At 37.0% G+C, this 16744-nt stretch overlaps 1 protein-coding gene across 1 annotated transcript; it reads right to left on the bottom strand.

Moving 5' to 3' along the window:
• Positions 1–1293: 1293 nt before the first annotated feature.
• LOC133823472 (large ribosomal subunit protein eL21z/eL21y-like) lies at positions 1294–2655 on the bottom strand. The gene is made up of 2 exons (XM_062256274.1): positions 2387–2655; positions 1294–1675 (listed from the first exon to the last, which is right to left on the bottom strand). The coding sequence occupies exons 1-2, from the start codon at positions 2621–2623 to the stop codon at positions 1418–1420; spliced, it is 495 nt and encodes a 164-aa protein (XP_062112258.1). The 5' UTR covers positions 2624–2655; the 3' UTR covers positions 1294–1417.
• Positions 2656–16744: the final 14089 nt, after the last annotated feature.

Genomic DNA, 16744 nt, shown 5'->3' with positions numbered 1-16744 from the left:
AATTAATATTTAGTCATATACCACAAGTCTAGAGTATCATGTGATGTGATCTCAAAATTAAACTTCCTATAGTAAGTTTTCCATTAGCAATAATCTCAAAATGAATGCATCTTTATTTAGTTAGAAATTTAACATGTCTTATTAGAGTTTTGACACATAGAGCACCACTCATCTTCCAAAGGGTCTATGACAATGGCCTCGCTCAAGATAATTATGTAATTATAGAAAGAAAAATAAATTGAAAAAATATGTCAAGTTTCAAATGTGACTCTTTGGAAGGTATTCATTTCGAAGCCTCATATATAGATCATTATTTTATTCATAAATCCTCTTCAAATGTTCATAACATCTTACATATGACATAATACATAATTATATATGGAGTCAGTGTGTGAGCAAATGGAGAAATTTTCAAACAAAAATTATAAGTTAAGAGAGTAACCTGAGAAAAAATGAAATGGAGAAATTTTCATACAAAAATCATAAGATAAGTTAAAGAGTAACATGAGAAAAGAAGCAGGAGCACTAGATGAGAGAGTGTGGAGGAAATCTTCATCATTTCCCTTCTCAACATGGGATGGCCTAAAGACAAAAGCTTTGACTCACAAATCACTAAAGTAGTTAAAATGGCAAGTGTCTTGTCATATAAGAAGCCAAAGATTCTTAAAGGTTAAATTTATGATGTTTACTGGGCTATAAAAGAATTTATGTTGGAGCAAAAGCATGGAAAAGAATAAAAACAGAGTGCATTTTTGCCAGGAAAATATTTACGTTTTAATGTTAAGAAGAGTTGTGATAAAAATAAAAATAAATAACCACTAAAATACACTTGTAGTTACTAAACTCGTCTTTCGATTAGAGCATAAATTCTCAGTAAAAATGAATGACTTCAAATTAAAGCATATCAATGAACCCAACTCGGCACTTTTGAGTATATTACTACCAACGATAAGGTTTTCTTGGCACAAATTCTTTGCTTAATGCATACTTTACAATGCTTATAATACTTAAGATTATCAAAGAATAGATCAATGAACCATTTTCATGGAAATGCTAGCCAATTAGAAGTAAAATTCTATACAACTATAAAGGTTAGTTACTTAGCTTTATCTCGGCAAGTAAAGCTTTGCCCTCTAATTAAGTTTTATATATGGGAATTAGCCGAGTATGTAATAAAGGAGCCTCTTGGAAACAAGAACTTTTCTTTTAACTAAATCTTTTGAAGCAAATACATCACTTTATGATGATTTTTCAAACATACCTGTTAAAAACCATCCATAGATCATCTCAAGATTAAAACAAAATTGTACTTAGAATATTATTCAAAATATGAAAACTAACAACGTCCTTGAAACCTCTGAGGTTAACTAATTAACGAAACATTTCCATTGGTGGTTGAAAAAATAAGATAAAAGATCTAATAACCACCCTTGAGATCGTTGACAACATCGTAAGGGATGGGAGTGACAGTTTCCAACTGAGCACCTTCGACCATGAAACCAGGTTTGGGGCCCTCCGGCTGCCTCTTGGTGCTGATAACCTCACCCTTCAACTTCGCCACGGCCTTAAGCTTGTCATTCCTCAACTTTCTTTCTCTGAACTCCTCAGTGCACCTAGAGGGCTGGACATGCTCCACACGAACATGAATCCTCTTCTTAATAATGCGGTTGCCAACCTACATTCATGCACAAGTACGATCAATACAAATGGAGTTGAACATCAACATCGCAACAGTATATTATCAAATACAGTCAAATGCTAAACCATTGCAACAGAGTAATGACTACAGCTAAAGCTTGAACAGACAAGAATATGTTCTTATAAACTTAACCATAAAACATTAGACATTCATAGCTTAGATGACTACCACAAAAACTATTCATTTATATATATACACAGAGAGCCGGTCAATTCAAGAGCTTGAATACCAGTTAAAATTTAACAATTAAGACATAAATTATTTAGTTAGCTAGACATAGAAAGCAAATTTCACTGCTTAAAATGTGTTGTCCCTTGCACAACATAGGCATTCAGGTTAGAAATTGAACATAAACATATGGAAAAACACTAAATCAATTACAAGCCCACATGAAAATTTAAAAACAAATTTACAATCAACAGTTACAAAAGCCACTTAAGCCCATGATATATCAGCTAACAAAAAACAAAATATCAAAACAACTAATAAACAACTAATAATAATATAGTTCAGCCTTTCCTCAATCATGTCCACAAAGAATATCGAATATATAATCATCAACTTACCCAAATATAGGGAACACAGCTCAAAAATTAACAAAAACCCTTAAACAACCATTTCTATACCATAAAAGTCGCCCAAAAAATAGATCGTATTATATATGAAGTTTATGATAAGCAGATATACCTGCTTGTTAACCTCCACACCAATAGCGCGCTTGGTGATGTTCCAGACACGCCCAGTTCGGCCATGGTAGAACTTGTGGGGCATACCCTTGTGGATGGCGCCGTTCACCTTGATATCGACATACTCGCCGGTCTTGTAGGTCTTGAGGTAGGTAGAGAGAGGAATGTAACCCTTCTTCCTGAATGGCCGTGAGAAGAGATCACGGGTACGGGACCTGAGACCGTGTCCAGCCGGCATTTTCTTCTACAACTCTTCTTACTCTAGGGTTTCTCTTCATATATATAAGAAATGTAAATGATTTCTGCTATTTTTAATATTTCCACCACGTGCCCTTATCAAATTATTTTATTTGCAATTATTTTAGAAAAATTTGCATTTTTTTTATGTTTTTTATAATTTAATTACAAAAATCACCAACAAAATTGAAATCTTATTTTTTCGTTTTTCTTGGTTTAAAAAATAATATTTTGGTTACTTAAAATATTAATAAGTTACTAATTAATTACTTTTTTCATAAAAAAAAAATATTTTTACAACATATATTTTTAAATACATTTTGGTTACCTCCAATACTTTTTTTTTTTAAACTTTTTTATCTTAAGACAGTGATTAGTCATTTTGAAGTTATATTATAGTGTCTTATTACTTAAGATACTTTTACATTGTCGATTAGTCATTTTTTAGAAACTAATTGTTATACCCAAAAAATAGGAAGGTGCATTCTAGGAGAGTTAAGGGGAATGGTTCTAGGAGACCCCAAGGAGGATGTGGTCCTAGGAGACCCCAAGGGTGTGTAGGAGATAAGCCTCCCAAGGTTTTCTAAGTGTTGGCTCGAATGTGTCCAAGGTAAATAGCTAAGGAGGAGGAGTCTCATGCAAGAGAATGGAGACTTAGATTTTGATAAGGAGAGCCTATACAATGTTCGATCAGACATGTTTGGGAGATGCTAAAGGAGGTTGCCTCAATGTTGTTCAAGGTGAGGTTGCCTCAATGTTGTCCAAGGTGAGGTTGCCTCAATGTTGTCCAAGGTGAGGTTGCCTCAATGTTGTTCAAGGTGAGGTTGCCTCAATGTTGTCCAAGGTGAGGTGTCAAGGAGGTTGCCTCGGACCACCTTGGTCCAAGGAGAAGCCAAGGAGATTGGTTCAAGGAGGAACATGGCATGCTAGAGGAGAGTGCATGTTAGAGGAGAGAAGTGCATCTCCTACCACCATGCACGTTCAACCCACCAAAAACATGTCCTACCACCATGCATATCCTACCACCATGCATGTTCAACCAGCACTTGCATGGGTAGTGAGTAGGAGGTGGACCAACTAGCTAGAGGAGACTAAGTCAGACACAACTTCAACAACATACGCGGGAATCTCTCATTCTTCCCACAAATGGGGAGTTTGTTACATTTCGAATTTTGAATGTTTATTTGTAATATAAATGTAATAAATATAATAAAATATCCCTATTATAAGGGGATATCAGTTGAGGATCCCAGACCTATAAATAGAGAGCTTATGGGATGAGAGAAGGGCTTCTTCTGCTTCTTCTTTCTAGAGAGAGAAAATTGGGTCTGTCTATTCTAGAGAGAGAAAGTGCTGAAATTAGAGAGAATTATTGTATTTTCACAATCTGTACTGAAGAAACTCAGTTGGCTCAGTCCATCTGATCTTGAGTACATGTTTATAAATCACAACTCTAAGTGGATTAGGCTATTACCGACAATCGGGGCTGAACCACTATAAAAATCCTGTGTGTTATTTACTTTTCTTGTTTATACCGTCTGTTGTCGTTTACATTCTCTTGAAGGCTTGTCGTATTTGACGTTCTCACGTCGTTGGCTAAAAACGCAGTCAATACTAATGAGTTACAATAAAATATAACAAATTACTATATAGCTTATTATTAAAAGTTACTTTTATTATACTACATAGTAATTTTTTTATATTCTATTTAAAAGTTACAAAGCAATATCCTAAATAATCTATTTTTAAAAAGTTACTTAGAATATTTTTAAATAAATTTAAGTTGTTTAGAATACAATATAGTATCTTTTAAATGTAAAATAAGAATACAAATTTTAGTATATAATTGTTGATGAGTTTAAATTTTAGTTACTTTTTGGTCAACACAATATAAAAAATAAACTAAAATGTTGATTTTTATTCTGGTCATCTTCTCCGGCGGCGGCCAAATAACATATGTTTCCCACATATCAAAATGATCACCTTGAAGAGTAGGTCGCGATGGTATAATTTTTGAGCCCAATCGACTAGCGGTGTGGCCGGAAAAGATTTTTGAAATTAAAGATAAGAGAGAATGTAAGAAATTAATAAAAAAAAAGAGTAATGGAGAGAGTGAGAGAGACCGAGAGAGGAGCCTCATACCATGAAAAAAAACAAAAAGTAAATAAAAAAAGTGGTATAGATAACAGTGAAAAAAGTAACTAATTGACAACTTATTAACATTTTAAGTAACCAAAATGTTACTTTTTTAAACCTAGAAAAACGAGAAAACTAGGATTTCGGGAATTCGGTATTTTTTTGATGATGTGGCAAAATTTTTTTGTAAAAATTTTGTAGATGATTTTTGTAATTATTTTATATTATTAAAACACCCGTACAAATCAATTATAAACTTCAATATCAATTCAAAATTAACAATCTCACTTATATTTCTTTTATATAAAAAGTGTGTAAATAACATAAATTTTTTGTTTTAACAATTTGTTTTGTTAACTTTAACAGAATATTCTAAATATTTAAATGAATATATCTTTAAAATTAATTAAAAATAGATATTTATTACTTATATTAATATAAATTCAAATGGTATAAAATATCATTATTATAATAATATATAATACAAGACTAGATAATTGATAATTATATTAATATAAATTTAAATGTTATAAAATATTATTATGATAACTAATTTCTTACTAATTATATTAATATGAATTCAAATATTATAAAATATTATTATGATAATAATATTTAATGCAAAATTAGATATTTAATACTTATATTAATATAAATTTAAATATTATAAAATATTATTAAAATAATAATATGTAATACATAATTTTAATTTTTATTTAAAAAATATTATTTGTAATTAAAAAATGTTATTATATTATATATATTTTAAAAATTATAAACAATATTTTGATTTACATTTTCATTTAATATGTTTATGTCATTCTTTTATACATAATATTATTTATTTATTTGAAATTTATATGATAATGATACAAATTTAATAAAAATAATTAATAAATTCAACAAATAAAACTAAGTAAACGTGCATTGTATGTTGCATGTATCTAGTATATATATATACACACTAGTTACAATGCACATTTGCTTATTAAAAGAAAAATTAAATCAAAATAATGTTTATGGTTTTTAAAAATATATATAATATAATAACTATTTATGTATTATATATTATTGTTATAATGATATTTTATAATATTTAAATTTATATTAATATACGTATTAAATATCTAGTCTTGTATTAAATATTATTATAATAATAATAATAATTAATATTTTATAATATTTGAATTCATATTAATATAATTAGTAAAAAAATTTGGATTATATATTGTTGTCTGTGTTTTTACCACCAGACACGTGACAATTAGGAATAATTAATGACAAGACAAGACATGATGTTCTCGGGGTGTGAACTCCTCTAGGTACCACCGCCCAGACGCGGATGTCTCCAAGGGAGGCCACCACCAGAGGACCATTTTAGAGGTCCTTGCGCCTTCTTCAGTCAGCTGTCCTCCAGGTCTAGGATTTTGTCCTTGGAATCTAGAAGAGCTGCCAAGTGTCAACCACTACGAATATGAGCCACCATAAGATGTTCTGACAACCTTTTGGAGAGCCTTGAGCAGTGGTGTCTAGTCGTACACTCGACAAGCAGCATTTCCCACTATGCTGCCTGACATGGAGAAACGTGCAGCCACACCCTGACACTACTAAAGGCATGTTTCCCATAAAGTTGGTCAACAATTTTCTGCAATGGGCCCCTTGCAATCAGCCTGTGTATGAGTCTCTATTTAGTGCAACCCTTTTGTATTAATTCAGCATTAATACCCTAATAATGGAGGAATTCGTATAAATAATACATGATTCACATTAATAACCCCAACCTCTATAAATAGGGTTGGGGTATCTCCTTGTAAAAGTTCCGAATTTTAGAGAGAGAAACTCTATAACTCAGTGCAATATATACGCTGCCTGAGAACCACCATTGAATCTTGCTCCAACAAGCTTCAAGCTCACTAAATACCAGAGAATCATGGACTAGGGCTCTTTTATAGCCTGAACCACATAAAATCCTTGTGTTATTTTCCATTATTTTCTTTAAACTCTCGTATTAGATTGATAGCAAAAAAAAGCAGTCAATATTTTGGTGCTTTAATTGAGAGCTTGAAGAGTCATGGTGACCACTCGGAGAAACACGCCAAACGATGCAGCTCCTCCAACTGGAGTTGAGGGAGAAGAAACCAGTCGTCCACCATCGTAGGACCTTCCTGAGATGGTGGAAGACTACGACGAAAATGCCAAATACGATAGTGTAGATGGCGGAGGCGACAACGAGTATTATGAGGAGGAATGTCCTCAGCCCATGGACGCGAAGGAGACACCAGAAGTGGTGGTGCTCCGCTACCAGGTGGCCATTCAGCAGCAGAAAATTGACACCCAAGAGGGTAATATCGCCAAGGAGCCAACAAGAAAAACATCTCTGTTAATTGAGAACGTGACATCAATATCTCAGTTAACAATGAAAATATTGAGCCCAGTGGGGAAACATAAGTAGCATACCTCGAGGGAAATGGTGCATTCCGAGGTCAAACTAACCTACGAGACGACGTGAATGCTCGTAGGGGTAACAAGGCTTTTGAGCGTGAACCCGAGAGGAAGAACCAACCAAACCTCAGGGACAGTCTCAATGCCCGAAAGAGAGATAAACTGGCACAAAGTGACAACCAAGACTGCGACCCCCTCTGCGCGGAGTTAGAGAGCTTAAAGAAGATCATGCTTAGAATGGCATGACAATAGAGCCATGACTCCAACTCGGAGGATGATGATGGGGATCCATGCGCTCCTCACATTGTGGAAGCCCCGTTACCATAAGACTTTAAGATGCCTGCCATCACATCTTATGATAGTAGCATGGATCCCCCTGACCACCTTTCGAAGTTCAATAGGTTGATGTCCGTGCATTGCATCTATGAAGATGCCAAGTGTCATGTGTTCCTATTAACCTTGACGGGGCTAGTAGATGAATGGTTCAAGAAACACAAGTTGGGATCCATTCATTTGTGGTACTAGCTATCGTCTTCATTCTGAAGACAATTCATAACTGCTTGGAAGGTGAGCTTTGAGGTCAACGCTTTGACCAACATAAAGCAGGGACCCTTCGAAACCCTCAAAGCTTACATTAAGCGTTTCAAGGAGGAAGTTGCAAGGACTAAGAGGGTTGACGACAACCAGGAGATGATGGCCTTGCAGGCCAGCATCCGTAGGCTCGACGACTTCATTTGTCAAGCACAAAAGTATATTAGCTGGGAAGATGCCCAGACCAGAGCATTTGGCGGGCTCGTCACCTATCCCACTCAGACAACGCTAAGCTCTATGGCTTCAGGGACCCAGTTTTTGCCTTACACCCCTATCCAACCAAGTGTGGCGGGAGGCCAATCCAGTCTAATTGTCTCCCCAGCTGGCTTTAGTCTCGTGCCACCCGCTGATTTTAGTGCTGCTCTGACGGGATATGGAGCAGTGCCCATTGGATACAATTCCTATTAGCATGCATTCAGTGTTGGAGTTGCTGCTCCATCCCAGTCAGTCGTACCTAGCTAGACCACCAGCAGTAGTAGACTCAGGGGGTAAAGGAAAGGGTAAAAAGCCCAAAGGAAATGGGACAGTGTAGGCAGGATAGGAAGCTTCCCCTAATGAGAAGTATGTCTCACAGTACTTTGAGTACAATGACTTAGTGGACTCACGAGAGAACATCTTTGTGTCCATGGAACACCACGTCCATTACCATAATCCATAACCCATTCAGAGAGACCGAGAAAGGCGAGATCCCAAAAAATCTTGCCATTTTCATAACGATGTGAGGCACCACAACAATGAGTGCCGCCAACTCAAGTATGAGATCGAAAACCTTATCAAACTGGGACACCTCCACTAGTATGCTCAAGATGGAGCACTCTAGGCTCAGGCCTCTGCCGCGGGAGCACCCGCACAGACTGAAGTTCCCTAGGCTTCGGGTGTAGTGCCCGCAGCTCCACAACAACAGATAGTCCATGAACATCCCCTAGTGAATGGGCGAGTGGGGACTATATCTGGAGGACCCCACTTGGGGGGCACTTCCTGAGGCTTGTAGAATAGGTATGAGCGAACCTTAAACCATGACGATGAGGTGTTGGCACTAGCTCAATTTCTAGCCCAGATGCTAAGGATGATTGCCCAAGTCATCACGTTCTCGAAGAATAATGCTCGGAGAGTGCACTTTCCACACCATGATCATTTGGTGATCAAGAGTCAGGTTTCCAATAAGATGGTGGCTCGGATCCTGATGGACAACGATAGTTTAGTGAATATCTTATTCAAGTCAGCCTACGAAAAGATCAGGTTGACCACAAGCAACCTGTTCCCATGCACCTCGACTCTATATGGGTTCTCGGGGGAAGGTCTCATACCGATGGGCCAGATCAAGCTACCCGTGACTCTTGGAGAAGTGCCTCAACATGCCTTTAAGTACTGCACCTTCATGGTGGTGGATTGCTCCTTAGCATATAACGCCATCTTAGGGCATCCGACCTTAGTGAAGTTCGGGGCAGTCACCTCCATTCGAAACCTATGCATGAAGTTCCCCACAGAGTCGGGGATTGGCACAGCCCGAGGACACCAAAAAGAGGTGAGGCAATGCTACAATGTGTCCCTCAAGCAACCAGTAATGGTAGTTGAGGCATTGGCTTCTGAACAACCTCTTCCCGATGAGGTGGAGGTGCAGGTCGTTCAGTTTGATGAAACCAACAAGTTGGACCCACAGATTCAAGAAGAGAGGGCTATTGATGTTGGGTTTTTATGCCCTAATTTAAACCCAATTTCTTTGCAATCTCATTTATTATCAATAAAAGAATAGAAATAAATTTTAACTTGGTCAATCACTTTGCTCACATGTTTTATTTGTATGATTATTTGTTTAAGATAAACTTCTATTAAATCTTGAACATATAGATAATCATATTTATAGTGACGTAATCACAGTGAAATATAAATATGATTATATGTTCAAACATAAGTTAGTCCTAAGATTAGTCAGTGCACATGATTTACACTGACTTGCCAATCTACGATATGATCTACTTACACATTGTAGTGTTATGTTCTTTCCAGAACATTAGTAAAGTAGATAAGATCAGATGTATTTGTTACATCGGACTGGACTGATATTGACAGTAGATAGGATAAGTAAACATACTATTATTATATATTCTAGTCATATCATATAGTTGACCATAAGTCAATTCAATCTCAATTCTGAGTGGTTAGTATTTTAACTGATTGTATTATTTGAGTTCTTTGGCTTGTTCGTTACCAGCTTACCCTACGAATTGGCTCATACGTACATCTTGGGAACTTGGTAGTATAATTGAGTGGGCGTGTAAATCATAGATATGAACATCTATAGCTTCTGATGAAGAAGTAAAATGATGGTTTCCTTTTAGTTTGGTTCAATGTGGTAAATGATAGAGATCTCATTTCAGTAATTAATATTAGTTTACTGAAATATTATTTACAAAGAACCAAGTGTTTTAAGGATAAAATACAATGAGGGGTAAAATGATATTTTAGTCTCATCTCGTTGTAGATTGTCTATAGAGGATTGAGTGATAATTATGTTTGTAACAATGGATAACTAATAACATATCTATATTTCTTATAGAGCGTTCTATAAATTCAAGAGTGCAATTTCGAGTCTTTAGTGGAGTCACGAGGAATTAATAAGTTAGTAAATTTATTTGTTAAATTTATAATAACTTATTGGAGCTTGATTTCATAGGCCCATGATCCCCACTGTACCTTGGATAAAATCATCTAAATAGTCTCAATTAATTGATTTAATTATCAATTAGAATTATAAAAGTTGACCAGGTCAATTTTGGATAGTTTCATGGAGTTATACAATTTAGAAAAGAAAAAAGATTTTAAGGCAGATTTATTAATTAAGAAAAACTAATGTCTAAATTAATAAATAAGTTTAGATTAATGTTCAAATTATAAATAATTAATTTGATAAAGAATTTAAATAATTATTTAATTAATTAATCAATAGAAAATAATACAGACCTTGATTTTAAGTCCAAAGGGCTTATAACTACATGAGAAATTTCACGGGCTTAATGCCCCTGATAATTTCGACCTAATGGCTGATATTGCTTATTATTTTATTGATTTTTTAATTAAATAAGTGACCTAATTGAGCCTATAAAAGGCATGCTAAGTGAGAGTTGAGAACAGATGATCAGAAAATCTATTCTTAATGCTTTAGGGTTTTGGACTCTCTCTACAGCAAAAATCATTTTCTAAGCCTCTATATTATCTTCTTCTCTCTGTATCTATCTTATGTGTTGAGAATTGTCCACTCTAGTTTAGGTGATTCTAAGGATACTTTGGAAGACCGTGAAGAAATTAGAAGATCGATTCAGTTTCTTGGTGATACCCTACGACAGAAATGATACAAGGGTTTGAGAAATTGAAGGAAGGACTTATTCATTCCGCTGCACATAATGTAAGTGTTCTTATCATTATCTCTGTTTAAATTCAATTATAGAAACATGTTCTAGGCTTTCTTATATTAATTTATTTAATATATGATTTATATGAAAATAAATAAGATCTTGTATAAGTTTTCCCAACAATCGAGCCCATGGAGGAAGTTGAGGAAGTGGCCATCGATGCCTTCGTCCCCGAAATAAAGACAAAGGTCAGGAAGAATCTAAAGGCAGAAGTCTGAGAAGAACTGGTGGGCTTTCTCTGAGAAAATCAGGACATTTTTGCTTGGTCTCACTCCGACATGACTGGCAATGACCCGAATATCATGTCAATCCTTGAATGTCAATCCAAATGTCGCTTCGATTCAGCAGAAGAGAAGAACGTTTGACCAAACCAGGGCAGAAGCCTTAAAGGCGAAGGTGGACAGGCTACTCACAAATGAATTTATTTGAGACACCCAATACCCCAAGTGGGTATCCAATCCGATCCACGTGCCCAAGCCAAATGGCACCTAGAGGACCTGCATAGACTTCTCTGACCTTAACAAGGCTTGCCCTAAAGACTGTTTCTCGGTGTCGAATATATAAGATGGTCGACGCCACCTCCGGGTACGAGCTCTTATCCTTCATGGACGCGTACTTGGTGTATAACCAGATTTCCATGCATGTCACGAATCAAGAACACACCAGCTTCTGAACTGATAAAGGAGTTTACTGCTATAAAATGATGCCCTTAGGGCTGAATAATGCTGGTGCCACCTACCAAAGGCTCGTGAACCGTATGTTCAAGGAATACTTGGGACGGAACATGGAAGTTTATGTAGATGACATGATAGTCAAGTCTAGAACAACCCTCGACCATGTAAAGGATCTAGTGTAAGTGTTTTCAGTACTTCCCAAGTTTAGGATTAAACTGAATCCCCAGAAGTGAACTTATGGAGTTGCCTCCAGGAAATTCCTAGGCTTTATTGTCAATGCTTGAGGGATAGAGGCAAACCCTAAAAAGATCAAAGCCCTAGTTGATATGCCATCCCCCGAAAGCATAAGGATGTTCAGAGCCTCACTAGGAGGATAAATGCCCTACGTTGCTTTGTTTCCAAGGCAACTGACAAGTGCATCTTGTTCATCAACATACTTCGAGGAGGTTAGAGGTTTGAATGGACATATGAGTGTAAGCAGGCGTTCTAGCAGTTGAAGGCGCACATGGAAAACCCACCTATCTTGTTAAAGCCCGTAGATGGAGAGTCCCTCCTACTCTGCATGGTTGTCTCTGAGAGTGCCATTAGTGCCGCCTTAGTATGCGAGGAAGGCCGTGTACAACACCCCATGTACTATGTAAGCAAAAGACTCCTTGGAGCGGAGTCCTGATACCCGCTCATGGAGAAGCTGACCTTTTTCCTAATGGTAGCTTCTCAGAAGTTAAGGCCTCATTTCTAGGCGCATCCATCTACGTATAGCTTCTGGGAGACTCCTGAAGTGCTCGGTCAAACTTAGTCAGTTTGACATCACTTATCACCCAAGGACTGCCATAAAGGGGTAGACACTATGGACGGGAAACCACGAGAGACCTAGGGATGCCTCAGTGGTTAGGCCCACATGGAATCTATACGTAGATGGATTGTTGAATGAAAATGGTGTTGGAGTAGGCCTCATTTTGGTATCCCCCGAGGGGCACAGTGTTCACAACGCCTTGAGATTTGGGTAAGATGCCTCAAACAATGAAGCAGAGTATGAAGCCCTTATTGCTGGTCTTCGAGTAGCATTTGAGCTCAAGGCCGAGAGCCTCGAGATTTTTAGTGACTCACATCTTGTAGTTAATCAGGAACTCGGGGAGTACCAGGCCCGAGGGACAAAAATGGCCGCTTACTTGGCGAGGACCCAAAAAATGCTACACAGCTTCAAAAAATTCACCATTCCACAAGTGCCTCATGAACAAAACTCTAATGCGGATGCCCTGGCCAAGCTTGCAACCACAAAGGTATTGAGCTGATCAATGTAATTCCCATTGACTACTTGGCTGCTCCGAGCATCTTAGCTCTGGAGGAAGTGGACATAGTCCAACCCCAGGATGGTTGGATGGAGCCCACAATGAAATATCTTGTCTCTCGTGAGTTACCGCAGGACAAGAAAGCAGCTTGCAAGCTACTTTACCAAGCGCCTCTGTATGTTATCATGGACATCAGAATGTACAAGTGATGATATTCATTGTCCTTGCTCCAATGTGTGTCCAAGCAAGAAGCCGATCTGATACTCCGAGAATGCATGAGGGCTTTTGTGGGGACCACACTGGGGGGGGGGGGGGGGGCAAAGCCTCGCCAAGAAGATCTTGAGACGAGGATACTTTTGGCCCACCATGAACGGAGAAGCGATGGACTATGTCAAGAAGTGCGACAAGTGCCATTTCTTCGCCAATATACATCGAGCTCCTTCATATGAGTTCACCCAGATGATTAGTCTTTGGCCCTTTGTGGTCTGGGGTATTGACCTTATCGGGTCATTGCCCATGGGAAAAGGATGAGTGAAGTATGCAATAGTGGCGGTTGGCTACTTCACAAAGTGGGTCAAGGCTGAGCCACTCACTACAATCACTTCCAAGAAGGCACTGGACTTCGTCATCAAGAACATCATTTACCACTACGAGCTCCCGAGGAAGATAGTCTCCGACAATGGCCTGCAATTTGACAGTGAGGTGTTCACGAACTTCTATCAGTAGAACAGAGTTATGAAGAGCTTTTCCTCCGTGGCCCACCCGCAGGAAAATGGGCAGGTGGAAGCAGTCAACAAGATACTCAAAGCCACCTTGAACAGGCGAAAGGCGCTTGGCCCGAGGAGCTCCCTAGAGCATTGTGGAGTTACCGCACCACTTCCAGGACCTCCACTGGCCACTCGCTAGTCTCTATGGATTATGGGTATGAGGCCATGCTCCCGGTTGAGGTAGGAATCTCCACGCATCGATGAGATGTGTATGATTCGACCACAAACCACGCTTTACTTCGAGAGTCCCTAGACCTTGTGGAGGAGCTCCGTGAAGCTTATTAGCTTTGAGAAGCGTCCTACCAGCAAAAAGCAGTAAGATATTTCAACTCTAAAGTGAAGGATAGAAAGTTTGGGGTCAGAGATCTGGTGGCAAAAATAGAATCAGGAAGTCGATGATCTTGGAAGCTAAGCTAGTCGACGAGTGAAGCGTCCCTAATGTCATGAGACCCCATAGCTAAGTGGTTTGGGAAAAATCCACTGGCGAAGAGATCCAAGTAACGCGAGATTGGATTGAGCATATTCTCCTAAGGACAAGGCGCGCTTGAGGAGTAATAACCAAATCTCAATCCTCGAGATGTGAACGGAAGCTCGAGTCATCCGTACTCGGGCACGACTTAAGTTGCCTAAGACTTAAGCATAATACTTTCTAGGTCCTTGGCACTAATCGCCCCAAAATAGTGCGATAATGGACTTAGGGTTACCTTCTGTGAATTCTATGCCCGAGAAGTAATAACCAAGTCCCTCGGTCCCGAGTCACTGGCACTCGGAGTCAGGATTCGACCTTAGGAGTAAAAATCCCAAGTAGCACGAGTACTATAACGTCCCAAATTTGCTAATAAGGCTCAGTTCCTCGATTACTGTGTCAGGAGGGCATGATTAGATGTTTATGTGTTAATATGATTTAATTATGATTATATATGTGAATTTTATGAGTTATATTATGATATGACTACTTATGCATGTTTAAGTGTATTAAATGTGCTTATAGGCTCGTTTTTGCTAATAAAGGGCATTTTTGTAATTTTGACCCGCTAAGGGTATATGTGTAATTATATGCTTTATGAGTATGATCGTGAAAATATATACGCAAGTGCACGCAATCAATTCAAGTAATATAGATGGTAAATAGAGTATCGTTCCTACAAAGACTATAAACCAATTACCAACAATTGTTCTTTAATTTCTATTTGGCAAACACAATTTAGATGAATAAATCTAATTTTAAAACATTAAATAACTATGAACAAAAATAACTAATTAAAAGATGAAAATCACTATTAAAAACACCTAGGGTATTAACTTCATCAACTTTTCATTCTATTAATTTTATTAATCAGTTCTAAATTTCTTTCTTCCTATTCTAATAGCAGGTTAACATAAATCGGTTCCTGTTCTTTTTCAATATATAAGATCTCATCCTATATGCATGTTTTCTACATTTTTGTGATAAACTTAAACATATAGCAGACATTAAGCATAGAAACCTTAAAACTCCACAAGTCATACATGTGCTTTCGTCCAATATGTAACCTATGTCTATATAATGATAATATATTCAATTCTCATCCTTTGAATTTTGAATCAAAATCATAAATCAAGCAAATATCTATCAGGTATTTACTAGCATTAAACAAACATTATATAGATTAGAATAAAGAAGAAAAATCAATAGAATATCATAATAGATGAAATAGAAATCCAAGTGACTACATTAAACCCTAGATAAAAGTGTTTAGTTCATATCAGACATAATAACAATAACATTAAGATAATTGTTCATAGAAAATAACCTAAAGAATTAAGATGAAGAAGAAATCTAGAAAATAATAAACCAGAAAAAGAAATCTAGAAACAATAATCACAATAGTCTTTTCTAAATCTAGGGTTTGAAAAACTAATCAGCCTCATCAAATTTGCAGAATAATGTCACTTAAATGATTTCCCAATGCCCACAAGTGAAAATACCATTTTTCCCTTGTAAAAGTGGCCTAGAATTCAAAAACCACGTCGACAGTGTTGTAGCGCTAGGGTTCGGGCGCTACGACACTTTAAACAGAGCCAAATCCTCGTAAAAACTATCCAACCAGTGCCATAGCGCCATTCTTCAGGATTTTCAAGCGCTGTAGTGCTACTTGCATGGCGTTGTAGCGCTAGTTACAAAAACAAATGCCTTGAAGTCGTCTTTCTAGCACTGTAGTGCCATTGTACTAGCGCTGTAGCGCCATTCATGGAAACATTACTTGGACTTTTTGCTCCCGAATGACTCGATTTTCTTCAAAATAACTTAATTTTCTTCCACTTTCACTTTATTCCACTTTTTTCACCATCTTAGCATTAAAAACCTGAAAAGTGAACAAACAAACATAAATCAGCCATAAAATAACCCTAAACTAATGAAAACCCTCCTAAAAACTAGACTATAAACGAGACTAAAACTCATTTATCAAACTCCCCCAAACTAATCCTTAACTCACCCTTGAGTAAAGAATCTTACTAGACTAAAACCTAAACAAACCAAATTAACATAACCAACCAATTCCAACACTCAAAATTGCTATGCACATATAATTCTTAGGAAAACGACATGCCATTTAAAATATTAATCCAGAATTTCAGTAAAAATACTTCACCCTTCACTACAGTCTATTAATACCAAAGCTCCTTTTACTCATAACTCGCAAAGAAAATAATTGAACCACTTTATACACATCAAATTCTCACCAACTAACCACATAACCAAGTTATTCCATGTCTGCACTACTTACTATTCTCCATTAATTTAAACAATTGCACAAATAAGAATCAATATG

The sequence above is a fragment of the Humulus lupulus genome, chromosome 3 (genome assembly GCF_963169125.1).
Source record: "Humulus lupulus chromosome 3, drHumLupu1.1, whole genome shotgun sequence".
Taxonomy (NCBI): Eukaryota; Viridiplantae; Streptophyta; class Magnoliopsida; order Rosales; family Cannabaceae; genus Humulus; species Humulus lupulus.
The sequence above is the reverse complement of the archived record's forward strand: the minus strand, read 5'-3'. Positions and strand labels throughout refer to the sequence as shown.

Excerpts from the sequence above, each read along its gene's own strand:
- LOC133823472 (XM_062256274.1), bottom strand. The coding sequence starts at position 2,623 with ATGCCGGCTGGACACGGTCTCAGGTCCCGTACCCGTGATCTCTTCTCA. Across the intron at positions 1,676-2,386 it reads GTGTGGAGGTTAACAAGCAG|GTTGGCAACCGCATTATTAA; the intron begins GTATATCTGCTT and ends GCATGAATGTAG.